At 34.4% G+C, this 16,590-nt stretch overlaps 1 protein-coding gene across 1 annotated transcript; it reads left to right on the top strand.

The window, feature by feature from the left end:
* Positions 1-2,343: 2,343 nt before the first annotated feature.
* Positions 2,344-15,653, top strand: LOC110112111 (stomatal closure-related actin-binding protein 1; the record flags this gene model as incomplete). Its single annotated transcript, XM_020844208.2, is given in 6 exon segments — positions 2,344-2,545; positions 2,634-2,728; positions 3,306-3,609; positions 4,157-4,285; positions 7,363-7,455; positions 15,513-15,653. Coding segments are annotated over 4 exon segments (645 nt in total), but the record flags the coding sequence as incomplete, so codon positions are not given.
* Positions 15,654-16,590: the final 937 nt, after the last annotated feature.

Consider the following 16,590-nt stretch of genomic DNA (forward strand, 5'->3'; position numbering starts at 1 on the left):
GGCGACGCCAGTAGGAGAGGCGGCAGGAAGGGAGGCCGAGTGAAGCTAGGTGGCAGATCTAGGCGTGCGGAGAACTCCTCCATGCGGTTCGGGTAGCCTAAATGACAGAAGCGATGAAATTGAGTTTGTTAATTAGGAACTTAAATGGGTGGGATTGGTTCTATGAGGCATGCGCCTCACTCAATATTGCACAATTAATCCTCTGAGGCACGCCTCATGGACCGTAAGGTGCAAGCCTCACCTAGACCCAAAATTGCTTAAGCAATGAGGCTCTTGGGGGTTAAATTGTGCAGAGACGCGCCTCAATTTTAAACTATGGGTGGAAACAAATTATTGAAGTCTTTTGTAACCATTGAGTTAAAATTATTTTAAAAATTTTGTTAAGCTTACACCCTACCATGGGGCCTTACGGTTTTCTTCCAGGCCCAATGGCAGGATGTGACATTTATGCTTATTCTGTGGCTCTATATAGGTAAAGGTAAGGAGCCTGCAGTGTAAGTTTAAGCCGTGATGATGGTTTGCTGCTAGTTTAGTTTTACTTCTAGCTTTTAGTTTTTTATTAGTTTTATGTGTATTCTTTTGTAACCTATGGTGGCTATTGTATATGCTTTTGAACTTTGAATCAATATGTAAATATTGACTATGTAATGTAATTATGTTTCTTGTTGTTTATTCCTATTTATATTTTTTCCTGATTGTAATTAGTTAGCTCTGATTATCTATGATTTGATTACTAATGAATTAAAAAAAGAATAATAATAAAAAAAGAAACAAAATTCATTCATTTTAGATCTTGGGATGTCACACTTTATGTGAATAATATGGATATGTTTATAAATTCTTGGAGTGGCATTTTGGTTATTTTTCGCCAAGATCCCCAAAAATTCCATCAATGGTAAATGTTGACTCTCTAATTATAAACTATTCAATAGACATTTAAGTATCTTAATGATATTTAAATAAAGTGATATTAGGCTAGTTGGTTTCCTCTAGTAGAAGTGCCCTTCTTCATTAGAAGCACATAATATTTGAATATTATTTAGTCTGTCAAATAGCATCATGAGTTGCTAACAATTCTCGAGTACTTAACTTGAGACAGTTTTGATACAGACCAAGAAACAATAGGTACCATTAGTAATGTTTTAACGACATATTTATTTCAGTTATAAATTTGTTAAAATTAGAATTTCGATGGTACTAAAATTAATCATCAAAATTTTTTATTCTCATGTTTGGATCAATAATCTTACTTGTTTAATCTATTTTATATACAATTTCATTAATAATCTAAAAAATATTTATTTTATTGTTACAACTATGTTGGCATAAAAATAATTGATTATAATTCAATCACATGACACTTTTAGTATTTTTTTAGGAAGCAATGAATTATTTTCAAGAATTAGCATTAGGATCACAATTCTTTTATTTATGAGTAACAAGTTGCCCATAGTGTAGCTGAGTTACTCATGGGCCCACATAATAGGGGCATTGGTCCCTTCTCTCATTATTTTATTTTTAATTAATTTTTTTTTCAGAAAATTATAAAATAATTATATGTTTTGAAATAAGAATGCCAATATTAATTTTTTTTTTTAATTTTGTGTAATAATTTTCATATTTTTTATTATAAAAATATTTTTTTTATATCGTCAGGCTGCACGGTAAAGAGTAAGAGCACGTGGCGACATTTTATTAGCGTCCGGATGTAAAGCTGCGTCAGGTGTCCGGACCTAATAAAAATTCGCCACACTGGCACATTACAAATTTAGTTAGATAGCTCCTTTTGATTTAATGCATAAGAATTATTGACGAGCTTTGTGATTTAATGCATGAAAAGTACCCAAACATAATTTTTTTTAATATCACATCACATTAAAATACTGTTTGCTTTATTGTGCTCAACTTATTAAATTAATGAAGAAGAGTTTGATCACATGAAAAATTAATAAAAAGATTTCGAAATCTATAGTGTTTCACCGTAATATTTTTTAAATGGGCGTAGCATTAAAAAATATATTTTGTTAATACAAACAATTAAGAAAGTTCAAACCATAATAGTATAATACATTATTTAAAAATAGAAAATACTATTTTAATTTTTATATAGAAAGGATTTAAATATTTTAATATTTATTGATCATAACGAAAAAAAATAATAATAAAACAAATATAAAACGGATTTCGTTGACGGGATGGAATTTATGCCCGATCCAAATGCGATCCCTTTGACGGCTGTTGCTACTGACAGACAGCTTGATAACGGATTCGACAACGACGACCCGTTAGAGTACTGCTTGTAATTTATTCAAACTGTCTGGTCATTCGTCCACGATTCCCACTCCATTACCAAAGCAATAAAGCTCAAGGGCCCAGTGCTGTCGTGCCAGACCCCAAAAGCGGCTTTTAGGGGAGTGGTTTGATCAAATTTGGGAGCCGAAGCTTCACTCATTCAGCTGTCGCGGGACTGGAATTTCTCCCTCGACACCGCGGTCCAGTCGATCGGTAAGGAAAGTGAGGATATGTGAAGGATTTTTAAAGGAAGGTAACTAAATTTCTTCCCTTTTTTCCCGGTTTGTTTAATCTCCCGCATTGTTTATTTGAATAAAATCATTCACATCTGCTTTTTCCAGAGGTGAAGAACCGATCTGAGAGACGTAGGTAGAGTGTCTGTTTTTTGGGGGAATCAGAGCTGCCGGACTGGTTCGTCGGACATCTGATTGAACTGGTATGCTTGTTTTACTTGCCGATGCGTTGAGAGGGAGGGTTTTGTGCAAGGCATTTTGGTTTTAGTGGAGTAGGGGTTTCTGTGTTTTGTGGAGCTGAAGCAAGGGTTTCGAGTTTTATGTCGGGGGATTGGATATATTTGTGAATTTTTCATGGAATTATGTGATTTGTGTCATTTGAAGGGAAGATGTTGTGCAAAGGTTCAGTTTTTGAGGTGTATGACTGTTTTCCTTGTCGATCTTGTTTATGAAAAAACGTAGAAATTGTATACTTATTATTATTATTATTTTCTGCTAAAATGTAGCTTCATGGACGTTACTTGGACTGGTAGTGAGTTTTCCTTTGCGAAATTTTGTTTGTGGCATTTGTATTCTTTTTTTAATATTTCTGTTGTTCTTTTTATTTTTTGCTTGTTTTCTGATCTCGTGTTTATTCTGATTAGAATATTTGTTTTCTTCATGTTAATTTTTCTTCTATATGTTTGTTCCTGTGCCCCCATTTCCTTTCCCCTTACTTTTTTTTCTCTTTTACGGTGATCTAAATTCTTATAATTTTCAAATTTCTTATTCTCCCTGTAGGTGTAGTTTAAAATTTGGTTAAATGACGAGGGCAGCTCGTTCTCTTGGAAGCGTGATGCAAAAGGAGGCAGTTCGGTCAGTCTCATCAGGTGTAAATTTTGCCTCAACTAGGTTTCCAAAGTATACAATTGGACCTAATAATGTTCTTATCGAGCCCAAAGAGGATCCCAAAATGCCCTCACTCAAGGAGATTGTTGCCAAGGAGACTGCCCAACTGCTAGAGCAGCAGCAGCGGCTTTCTGTTCGTGACCTTGCCACAAGATTTGAGAAGGGTCTAGCAACAGCTGCCAAGTTGTCTAATGAGGTTGTTCCTTTGATTTCCTTTGTCTTTGCTACCTATTGTAGATATTCGATCTTTAATTCTGCTGCCATGATTTAAATGCATTGTTTAACAGTTGCCATTTTGTCTAACTAGGTTTCTCCTTCGATTTAGTTTCATCTTTTACTCTTTGCTACCTATTGCTAGTTTTATGTAAGTCATTCTTCTGTAGTCTGTAGATATCAGATCTTGAATTCCGCTGCTACGAGTCAGTTGTTTCGTTTATATACCATATATTCTCTTAAGTCTATTTGCAGAACTCATGTTTCCTCTACCTTTCCTTGATTCCCTGTTGCAAACAATGAATAGCTTAGATTGTTGCTTAGTATCTTAATAGAAACAAATATTGATTTTTTTTCTTCATGCTCACATTTGTCAGATAATTAGATAGGCTAGCTATGATTTTAAATGACATAAAGAATGGAAATTATGATCATTATATTTATTCTGTATTTTGCCAAATAGTCTTTTCTTTTTTGGGACTGTGAAATCTTTAAACGGCCTATAACCAAATTGTTACTTTTTATTTCAGACTCGGTTAAGAGAAGTTGCTTCACTTGACAAGCATGTCCTTTTGAAGAAACTCAGAGATATGCTGGAAATACTAAGAGACCGTGTAGTGGGTCGAAACAAGGATGATGTGGATGAGGCCATCTCTATGGTTTGTTCTTTAGTTTTTTTCAATTCCCATTTATTTCATGCATAATTTCTCTATTTTGATGCCTCATTTAAATGATACTTTTGAAATAAGTTGTTGTTTTATGTTTTATATGGATATTATCTTAGATGGTGTATTTCACATTAATTTTTCATTTTTAATTGAGACTTTCAACCAGGTAACCATTTATAAATACATTACATCAACCTACCTATACACGCTGACCACAATTCCCTCACTTGAAGTCTTTTTGGCATAAACTTGAGGATTTGAAGTAGCTGAAAAATTATAGTCTATTTTTTGGTTGTAGACCTCATGTTAGTTTTTTTTTTTAATTTCTTTTATCTAACGATGAGATATTATTACTTAAATCTAATTACAAAATAAGACACTCCATCAATGCTGAACGGCCAAAAGGCCCAAAAAAGATAAACTAAAGTATTAAGATAAAACCAATGAAGACTCTAGACTTGGGCATCAGTTAACCATAATCGGTCACCCATTTCTAATTAATCATATTTGTTAAATTTTTGAGTAAAATACATCATATATCACAGAATTTTTAAGTAATCTTTCTTTTTACCCATTTAAAGCTACTTGTGATAATGAGGTAAAAGGAAATCTTCATTCTGAAGAGACACATCACCGTTTGTTATGTTAAATTTTACAAGAGGATCTAAATTTGTTTCTATAGTTACTAGTACCAATATGTACAAAATAATGATTCAAATAATTACTTGTATTGTTAGGGGTTGTATCTGAAGAGGGAATTGCTAATATTTTCATTTAAGTGATGGGATATTCAATAATATGAGAAAGTAGAGGGTTAAGGATAGATGACTCCAAATGCAGCCTTTGTGTTAAGAGATCCCTTGGAGGGAAAGAGGAAGGGGCCTCCTTATCCGGAGAAAAACCATTAGGATCAACTTGCATTTGAACATTCAATACATTTGAGATTGAAGCAACTTTTCTAGAATAGAAAAACATAGCTTGCCTTAGAATGATACCCTTATAAAGATCATTTTTTTTCCAATGACTTTCCCTACAAACAAATACATATTATCTTCAAAATCTCAAAAATATTATTTTTCATCAACTCCCACGCCATTGAATAGGTCAAGTGTGTGATTGGAAAATCTATACACAATTTGTTGACAAAAATAGCGCCTAAAGAAATAGGATTTCTTTGTCAAAGATATGCATGATGCGATGGGAAAATGCGATCCAAATTTGTACAATAGGGATTCATTGGTTAAGTTAAATATTGGCTGATTGTTTTAATATTTGATAGGGAAACCTGTTATGAGGATGGATATGCAGGCAAACATAATAGTAATCGACTATAATCAAGAGTATGATGAGAACATAACTTGAGTTAAAATAATGATATATCAAAATAAAATCCCCATTCAAGTTGTGGTTCTTTAAGAATCTTTGATAATCATAAGATTGAGACGACATACACGAATTTACTAACAAAGGAATGCTTCACTGCACAAATAGTCAAGCTCCTATTTGGTTGCTAGGAGATTCAAGCAATTTAATCATTTTCTTTTTAAGGTACATCTACTCTTATTATTTCTCAGGGCAAGTGAAAGATGATATAGCCTTTTTCTGCACCACCTGCACAAAAGATTTTCTACGGGTGAAGGCAAAGCCAACACCTTGAGAAGCACTAGAGAGAGTGTGAGGAACCTAACTGCATCAAATATAGGGTCACCACAAGCAGCTGGTATCACCTTGACACCAACGGTTGGGGGATTAGCCGGCGTCAATAGATCCATTGATGGTGACCCCTATAGGGGGTTACAGTAAAGGAGGCTAGAACCATGGCCAGATTTTTCGCCAATGTCCTAATTTGCCAATGTTATGGGTAGAAGATGGCCAGCATGAGTAGGAAAGATGAGCTAGGGCTGTTGCCTCTATATCCTTGACGATTGGAAGGCAAGAGGATGCCCTGTGCTACCCATAGGCCAGGAAGAAGATGCTGCCTAGGGTTTCAGAGTGTTTCTTTAAAATTTATTTTCAAGTTGTTAGTATGTCCTGTTTTCTATGAGTGGACTGAATCTAACTTCTCGTTTAGTGTAAAGTGGTAAATTGTTTGGCCATAATAAGTTGTATATTGATGAAAAGTTTGATTTCTCTATGTTCAATAGGACATTGTTTATTTGATTTTGTGTTCTATTTGTTACTCAACTGTAATAGGATCTTACTGTTATATATTAATCCGTCGAAAGAACTTTTTTGGGCTGTGAAGTGTCAGCACCGATGTTTACACAACTGGATGGTTGTCATAATCGAATTTTTTCTGCCTTGCAAATCCAATTTCTGTTATTCCGCCATTACATTTTGTAATTTCCAACGCATGAAATTATTTCCATCTTTTCTTCCGTGCTTATCCTTTGAGAAAATTGATTATGCTCTGGGCCCATTGTCATACTGGCTGTCACTTTGAAAAACTTGATCATTATTCATTGACCGCTGAATAATTTTTTTAGCATTTTTAAGTTCTCGTTGCAGCTTGCTTGAATTCATGCAATGTGACCATTTCTTTGAATTTTGAAAAAAAGTTTCTTTTAATTCATGGAAATATATATTTTTTTGGGAGCTCCAATCTTCGCATAGCTGAATGATTGACATAATCAGTAATCCATTTCTTCTGCCATGAAAATCCAATGCCTGTTATTCTGGCATTACACTTTGCAATTTCCAAAGGCATGAAATTATTTTCATCTTTCCTGCATGCTTGAGAAAATTGATTATGCTTTTGGTCCAACTTCGTATTAGATCATGTATGAAACAACTCGATCACTGTTCATTGACCTATGGATGTGTACAATTCTTTGTACGCCAATGACATTTATTTAAGCATTTTGAAGTTCGAATTACAACTTCTATGACTTCATTCAATGTGACCATTTCTCCAAACTTGAAGAACAGTTTCATCTAATTTCAGGAAGTTGCTGTGATCATTCATTACCAAACTGCTAACTTCTATGATGATGAACACTTATTAGTTTGTGTCCATCATTTCTTATGTGGTATATGCATAAGGTAAATCTGTCTTTTGCTTGTTATAGGTTGAAGCTCTAGCAGTTCAGCTCTCCCAAACAGAGGGAGAGTTATTTCTTGAGAAAGAGGAGGTGAAAAAACTAGCAGCTTTTCTGAAGAAGGTAATTAGAGAACATTTTTCCGTATAGGTTGATATAAACTTTGAAAGAAGAAACTTTGATCTTTAAAACATCTACTTTATATGTTTTGCAAATAGCTAAACAACCATTTTCCTATTACATTTTCCATGTATTTTAAGAAAGGAATGTTTCTCTGAATATGCTGACAAATGTGTCCCATTGCCCTTGAGTATTATTTTTCTGTGAAAACTTCAGGGTTAGCATGGTTTTGAATGCATCAACTAGGCATTACTTCGTATATTTCTATCAATTAAACATGCATTTTCTTTTTCTACAACAATATTTTATTGTTTGTCCCTTATGAATGTTCTCAAACTTTATGTATCAAGAGTGATATTGAACAATGCAGATGAGAGGGTAATTTGGTTTAGTAAAGAGCTATATTTCCTAGATTTGCACATAGCTCAGTTGGAATCAAAGGAATAAAATCCCTGCATTTTATGTTCTGCTAAGATTCATTCATGAATTACAAAAAAGTCTGAGTGCTTGAAATCCACTATTCATCTATTTTGGCAGAAATTTTCTTAAAACTAAAGGAAGCCATCTATTAAAAAAAGAAAGAATGAATTTACTTCTTAACTAATAAGGCATGATATTTATTTCCCAATGGAGGATGAATTCTTGAATATTTTGGCATCTTTCTACATCAATTTGGAGGATTTTTTTTATAGTCATCTTTAGCTTCCTATTTTCCCTGCATCAAAATCCCTGCAGTTTATATAAACTCATTGTTATGTTGTCCTCTGGAACTTACGTCGTCTGCAGAGACATCTGATTCCAATTGAAATGCTAGATGCAGAGATTGACTGAATTCAGGACCAATAACTTGATCTTTATTGTTTTGCAAGTATATGACGTGGAGAACAGTTTACCAAAATGATATAAAATCTGCACATTAAAATTGAATCCTACTTCTCATTAACAAGTCAGAGAAGCACGTATCTGGTCCAAAAATAAAGTTTGTATATTGGGATTCAAGCAACATTCTTCTTACAGATTTTTATGCTTCAGCTTCAAAAATAGATGGCAGCTTGAGATTGAAGGGGTGAACAGCAATGTCTCATGTTTTGAAAGTGGAATTTAAGAAAATTTATGCATTGATAAGAGGTAGAGTGATTGATATAAAAAGGAAAGACAAAAAAAATGATCTCCTTGAAGTCCTAACATTCTTTCATGGTTGTAGTTTTCATACTAGGTTTGCACTTTATTTTGTTTTTAGGATTTTTGTGTCAATTTGAAGCTCATCTGATGGGACTTGAGTTTCTCTATTTTTTGGTTTTCTCAAAATCAATCATGATTTCTAAAGGTGCATGTGAAATCCAAAAACTTATTATTTTGAATTTCTTAAGAAGGATCACATTTTTTACTTTCATGGATGAACATTTATTTTTTTATTATGTAAGAAGAAGTATATTTTTTGTGGAAGAAGAATGAAACAAAATATGAAGTCAAGTTATAAATGGACTAGGTTGTAAGACCTACTAATTGACTACTTCTAATAAAAGCCAAAATACCTGCTTTACGGGCTACTTTCAATGAAAGTCGTAATTCCTGACCCAAATTCAAATGCTCGGGCTACTTCTAGGAGAAGTTGTAAGACCCGATTCAATTTAAACATCTGGGTAACTCCTAAATTAAACTATAAATCCCAAATTAAATTAACTTTTGGATATTCTAATAGATGTAAACACCAAATCACCTTTTTTAAACCTAAACCAAATCAATCTACATCTAATCACTTTAGTTTACTCGAAATCCATAAGAGGAGACAACCCATGGCTGCTAATCATATTTATTGGATATTACGGTCAATAATTGCTAGTGTTGGTTGACTGAAACCTATGGTATACCATGAACGACATAAATATGGGATCTTGATCGGGTCTATCTCCATTTTCTCCCATAATGGAGTCTAAAACACCAAAAAAGTATTCATCTTTATTCGAAAGTTCTCTCTTACGTATTAAGAGGGGTAATTAACTATAAGTTCTTGTGCTCATGAGAAGTAAGAACCCAAATTTAATTAAACCATGACACTACCTTAGGAGAAATCTGATTAACTACAATGTATTAAGGGTAATGGAATCCTATGTCTGCAAAGCGGGATTCATGCCGAAGAATTATTTTTCTTGAGCCAACAACAAAATAGACCTCAATCAATCAAGTTCCAAAGGAAATTTCTTTAGAAAGTTGATGCATTTATGACATTGTAATCTAGTTGGCCATTAATTCACCCCTTCCAATTCAAAGGTGGTGATTTCCAACTTATAACTTTACTGATATTTATAAGTGTTCTCTACCTACAAGTGGAGATGTAATTGGCTCTTTTGTTGATGTGAAAGGTTAATTCCCTTAGATTCTAGTCAAGCAACTGAGGAAAGTCTTCGGGCAACTTTAAAACAATCTTTCTCTGAAAACCCACAATGCTCTCTTTGAAATTCGAAAAGTGCTAATAGAAAATATATCCAGTGCATGAGCCTTTTAAAGCCCACACTTATGAATGCTTTACAAAACTTATTTAATATATTATGCTGCAATATATATTATATTATTGTTTACATGTTGAATATATTGTATATGTTATTATCATGTAAAGCTTGTGTTATATTGTTTAAGATCTATGGTTTGTACATGTTAGTTGCCATTTGCTTTTACACACACATACATACATATATACATATATATATATATATATATATAGTTGTATGTGTATATTCACAGACGCTTGTATATAGGCACAAAAATATTTATGCATTTAGTATACACAAGTAATTCTATCACAATTAACAAGAGCTTTTACTTCTTCCATTGTTTAAAAATAGGGAGTAGCTCTTCAGCAAATAATTAGAAGTGACTTACGTAGTGTCTCATTCTCCATATGGAGAAACAATGACACCTTTAGCGTATATTCACAAACACTTGTATATAGGAACAAAAATATTCATACATCTAGTATACACAAGTAATTCTATCACAATTAACAAGCACTTTACTTCTTCCATAGTTTAAAAATAGAGAGTTCCTCTTTAACAAATAATTAGAAGCGACTTCCGTGTTGTCTCATTCTCCTATTTGAAGAAACAATGCACCTTAGCGTTGTATGTGGGCGGGGAGCTAAATGCTTAATAACCCAAGCTATTGGTGAACACTACTATAGCCTATTGACCACTAATCACCTCATAGCCCCACGCACGTTCACTCTCAAACGACACAACCTTATGCCAGAAAATGCCCTGCTCACGTAACTCCCACACACGACAACTACAAACCCTAGACGAATCGCTCATCTCCCCCTACTCGACTCTCACGTAGACAAAAATCGAAGGCCAGAGCTCTCATTCTCCCTCTCAATTTCTCTTTGCCGAAGCAAGCGTAGAGGTTGATCAAAGCCTTCCTACCTGTTCATGTGATTCGACCTCAATTAGTAGCCATTGGTCTCTCGCATGGGACTCAGCTTCCCATCTTCGGCCCATCAACTATTTGACCTGCGATTTCAGCAGGGCACACAACCCCTCCGTTCTATCCTCAGCTCACAAACACACACAAGCCAGCCCGGTCCCTCTGTCGCTCTCTGGTTGCCACTTGCAAAAGACCTGACCCTAGCCATGATCTTCTTTGCCCTTCCTACGCCCGTCCTTCAACTTTAGCCACTCGACCTGATCCTCCTTCTAGTTCTGCTGCCTGATCCCAGCCAAAATTCACAAGCCCTGTTTTGTCCGCCGTGTCTCCTGCCCCGACTGAATCAATCACTGTCCCGTTTGTCCGGCTTCTGTCCACTGACCGTGAGTATAAGAATTTATTGAAGGGATGTTTGTTTAAAAAAATAAAAAAAGGAAAAAAAAAGAGAAAAGGAAAGAAAAAAGAAGAATAAAAAGAGTGAAAAAAAAACAAGTATCACAAATTGAAGAACCGAAGATCTGTGCTAGGATTAATTGTTTTCAAGCCCTCATGCCATCATATCTTTGATCCGGCCAAACATATTTAAAGACAAGTGCCTTCCAAACCTCCCTCTGTGAGGAGGCTGCTGAAATTTCAAATGACAAATGATCACCCACATAATTAATTTCAAAGGATTTTTTGTCGTTTTAAATGATTAAAAAAAAATTGAATTGTGTCATTTCAATTGATTTAAAAATAAAAAATTATATAATAATAATAATAATAATAATAATAATAAATACGGGAGGCTGGGCATACATTAAGAAATGCTTATTGACACTTGGAGCTGTTATATCAAAATTGATCGAAGGAAGAACCAGTCATACCACAGACACTTTTGCTTCAATCATCATTAAGTGGTCAAGGGGTGTGTATACTTATATGCACTGTTACTCCATTATCGAGCAATGCAGAAGAAACACAAAATATTAAAATTTGCTCATGATGCAAATTGCATTGTGGTTTTGGCATCTCATAACAAGATTATTGTTGAAAAATCATTGATAAAGAAATATCGATTTGAGATACGTTGCCTGAAGGAAGAATTAGAATAATTGAAAAATAGTATGTTCTTTGTTAATGGTCTAAAAGATAATGGAGATGAAATTGTACTTACTAAAGCAAAATCTTGAAGATGGTCATGTGAATGTAATCTAGGCTTGAGCAAGTAGCAGAGGCTAAGGCTACTCTACTAGGAATGATTCAGAGAATAGTGAAGCTGATTTTGGTTTCAACAAAAACTGTACATTCCCCAAGATTACGGCAATATCCTGTTCTAAGAAGAAGACTTTCTTTTGCAGAAGTGGAGCCTTCATCTCTTCCATTTAGAAGATATGATATTGGATCATGAAAATAGTGAAAAGCAGATTATTCATCAAAGGAAAAGAAAACGAACGGAAAGCCTGGCTCTTAAATTGGTTTAGGCTTAGGAAACAAGATAACGTTGTCACAAGTTCTAAAGGTGATAAGTCTAGTAGCATGAAATTACTTACGACACCTTCAATCCCCCAGGTTGATTGTGCAAACCTTCCTTCATAACCAAGAATTTCAAATTCTTTACTCTCTGTGAATTCTCCTATCAATGTTCTTGCAGAAGCCTCACTGAACGAAGATCTTGTCTCCGAAAATGTTTCACTCCAAGAAACATCGTGGATTCACTAAAACTGTTCAAGAACCCCTATAATAATTTCGATCTATATGCTAAAATACACTCCGCTTGTATTTCATCTTCATATCTAGCTCCTAATTGCAATATCTGAGAATGCTTCGCAAATTTGCTAAAAGTGCTCAAACACTTCGATGATAGTTGCGTTGATGGGAAATTTTAATCGGAGAGAGCTATATAATTTTCATAATATCCTCAAAAGTATAAAATCATTCATTCAGAACATAAATTCAAAATCATACCAATTGTTTAAATTCTTGAAATGAAATATTCCACATGTGCTCTGAGTTTTATATTAAGCTCATAAATGCAAGATCTGAGAATGCTTCTAGGATTCACTAAAAAATTCAAATACCTCGATAATAGCTTTGAGATCTATACGCTAAAACAAGTTCCGCTTTTGCTCCTATTTTTATGTCATGCTTCTAAATACGAAATCTGAGAATGCTTCGTAGATTTATTAAAAGTGCTCAAACACCATGATGATGATTGCATTGAATGTAAATCTCAACCAGATGGGTCAATTCTCAAAGCCTATAAAAAATTCAAAATTTAATATCTGTTAAATTCTAAACATTTAAATGGAAATTTAATTTCTAAAAATTTAAAACTAAAATTCATCCACACTTCGCAACGGTTTTGTGAGGATGATGAATTGAATAATAACTTCAGCTCACAAATAGAAGATGTCTTGTTGTATGATTACTACAACACATTTTCAATTAATTTCTCGCCAGCGGGGACGTGGCCCGTGCCTTCTGATCGGATGATTTTATCACAAAATTACACCATTATATTACAGTCAAAGTTCGTATGCTCCCTAATGGTTAAAAGCCTCTAAAGTAATGTATTATAGGGTGTGTTTAATAAGATATTAAGCTCTTTGTTAGTAATGTTGACTTAAATTCATCTCCTTAGGCAAACATCCACCCCAGATTTACAAAGTATTCTTGGACGAAGCAACTCATGGTTGCCTACAAGATTCTTATGTTAGGTTGGGTTGTTTACTTTCTCTGACTAAGTAGACAAAGGACCATGACAGCCCGGGATGACAAAATCATGGGATCTTGATTGGGCCTGTTAGCATTCCCACATCACTCGCTTTAAGTATATGGTGATAAATTTCAAATTATAAATTCTAAGATCCAAAACCGAATTCAAACCCTAAAATTATTGCTATTATACACTAGGTAATTATTACGACCTATTTAGTGACTAGCCTTAATCGCGAGTTCTATCTCGTTATCGGGAGGGATAATTAACCATAGGGGCATCCGCATATGAGAAACCAGAACTCAGTTCTTAAAGTCCATGCAAAATGAGGACGAAATTTTAGGGCAATGTCTTATCTTAAAACCCAATCTGCATTCTAAAAATTTACCCAAGAATCTTAACCCGTTAAAACTCTCATCGTCAACAAAAGAGGGCGCGGAGAGATCGGGGCGTGAAATTTTGGAGCTCACATATCCTCCAGACCTGTCTTGCACATTATGGAGGGGCTCCACTCAGAAATATAAAGAGGCTACTCTATTTTGATAAATAATATTTTTTCTGGTTAAGGGTTTAACTGTAGTTATCCTATGAAATGCATTTAATGGCAATGCAATAAAATTTTTTTTGTAAACAAGTGTAACAAAACTCTCATGCTAGCTTTTAAGTATGCTTTAGGATTTAAATGGATCTAGGAGAAGAGTTAATTTCTTAGGTATGTAAAAATTTAGTTCTTGAAGCTTGATGTTGATTTGTCAGAGACTGCTTTCATTTTTGGGCCAATACATGTCATGATACTAGAATTCCTCCGGCTGCCAGTATGAAAGATTACCGTATTTCGTAAGGATGTCTTTTGAAGTATTGTTTCAAGTAACTCTAGAACTTGGCAGAAACTACCGTAAAACCAATGAACATAATTTTCTTTATGATTGGGTTTATTACATGAACACTGGGTCAGTGAACGGAAATATGACGCCCGAATGGAGGAAATTTGAAAGGGAAGGAACAAATTATTTTTAGTTTATCAAAATAAATTGGGAGGAAGGGCACCCGTTTTGGCTAGACACAGTTTGGCTTTGAATGGTAAGAAATGAAAGATGGGAGGGACAAAGGAGGAGATGGGTTTGGACAAAATGCCATGGTATAGGTTTCTATTTTTACTTGTTTTAATGATCGTGGCTGGTTTGGAAGCTTGGAATAGTATTTATTTGGATTTTGACAGTGAATGCATTATGTAATAACATACTGTTAATTTACTGGAGAAGGAATTTCAATCTAAAATGCCATAGAACCTGCTTATGCAATAACTTCATTTTTAACCCATCAGGGATACCTTTCTACTTGGAAGCTTCACGTGTACTCCTTTCAATCTTAGCAGAGTGGTTCAAACGGTGAAGGTTCTCTAATGAGTCCATTAGACAGGAAGTAAGGCTGGACATATAATTGGGCTTCAATTTTTCTAATCCCCTTATGGTCTTTTTTTTTTTTGTGACATCTTATGTGGAGTAATTTATGCAACCTGAAGGAACACTAAAAACATTTTAATCAATAAAAATACTATGGCACCAAAAATAGAATTTAGTTCATTATTACATTGAGCAGCATAATGCATGACCTTGTACTATCTAGCAGGAAATGCAATGAATTGGTAGGATTGTATACATAACATAACTTAGCAACTGTTGAAGTTTTCTGTAGTATATATATAATCTGCTTTATTGTTCACTGCTCCTTATGACTAGGTTAAAATCATTCAGGATAAAGTAATCCTTCCAAAGTAAACCAGAAAGAGATGGTAAATCCAAAATGCTGCAAAATCTGTATACAGTTAACCAAAACTATGTTAATTTTTTTTTTTAATTTTAGTTTCTTGCATCATATATATATTCCTTTTATTTTTATGATATTGAATGATACATGTGCTTAAGGGTCAATCTCAATTCAGGCTACTGAAGACGCGAAGAAAGTGGTTGAGGAGGAAAGGGCTCATGCTCGAGCAGAAATTGGCAATGCCAGAGCAGCAGTGCAAAGAATTGAGCAAGCCCTTAATGAACGTGAAAAATTATCCGAAATTGCAGAGAAACAAGTTTGTATATTACATGAATTTTTTAATATAGTTTATTCTAAAGTTCTGTTAATAAAAAAACTATATTTAATTCAATATCACTTTGAAAATCATATATTTATTTTTACAAAAGGTGTTCTGCATTGTAGACTTCTTATTCATCTCATTTATGCATATGTTGATTTAACTGCTATAATTTTCTTAATCTCTCTTATCTTATCATGTTTATTAGTTTATTTTGTAAAATGACAAATGTTCTGAATACCTTATTTTTGTAGCTGTTATATCGTATGATAGTTGTTCCATCACTTTTTTTTATTGAAGCTCCAGAGTCCAGACTGACACATGATGTTCTTATTTAACCTGCAATTTGGTGTTAATTTTGTTGTAATTATAATTACTTGGTATCTTCTCCAGCTTTCTACTTTTGCCATGCATCTTATTCTCCATGTTGGTGTAAAGCCAATCATAACAAGTAACGGCGACATTGAAAGGCCTAATCCACTTATTTTTCCTCTGCGCCACCTGCTCTGACCTCAATGGTCTGCTCCACTTGTACTGACCTTAACGGTCCAGGAATATTCCTCCAATGGCTTATAAAAACCATTGGAAGTATAATGCAAGATATCTTTCAGCTCAACACTGTTCATCTTCTTCCTTCTAACCTTGTCTTTGCAGGTTTCTTAGCATGGTATCAGAGCAATAGCTCCACAACAAACTCTCACTTTTCCAATGGCGGAGCAAGGAGGATCTTCCCAAACTCAAACCTCTGCTCCTCAACCTCAGAATTCCTCTACCCTGTCGGCGTCCATGGTCGACTTCACAGTTCCGCCTCCGCTTAAGTTTCTAATGTCCAATCTCAAACTCCTGGTTCACACTCAGGTCACAGTAGAAAACTATGCAATCTGGAGGTTACAAATCTTTCAAGCCTTCTCAACAAATGGTTTCGAAGGCTACA

The sequence above is a fragment of the Dendrobium catenatum genome, unplaced genomic scaffold, assembly GCF_001605985.2.
Source record: "Dendrobium catenatum unplaced genomic scaffold, ASM160598v2 fragScaff_scaffold_405, whole genome shotgun sequence".
In the NCBI taxonomy this organism is placed as follows: domain Eukaryota; kingdom Viridiplantae; phylum Streptophyta; class Magnoliopsida; order Asparagales; family Orchidaceae; genus Dendrobium; species Dendrobium catenatum.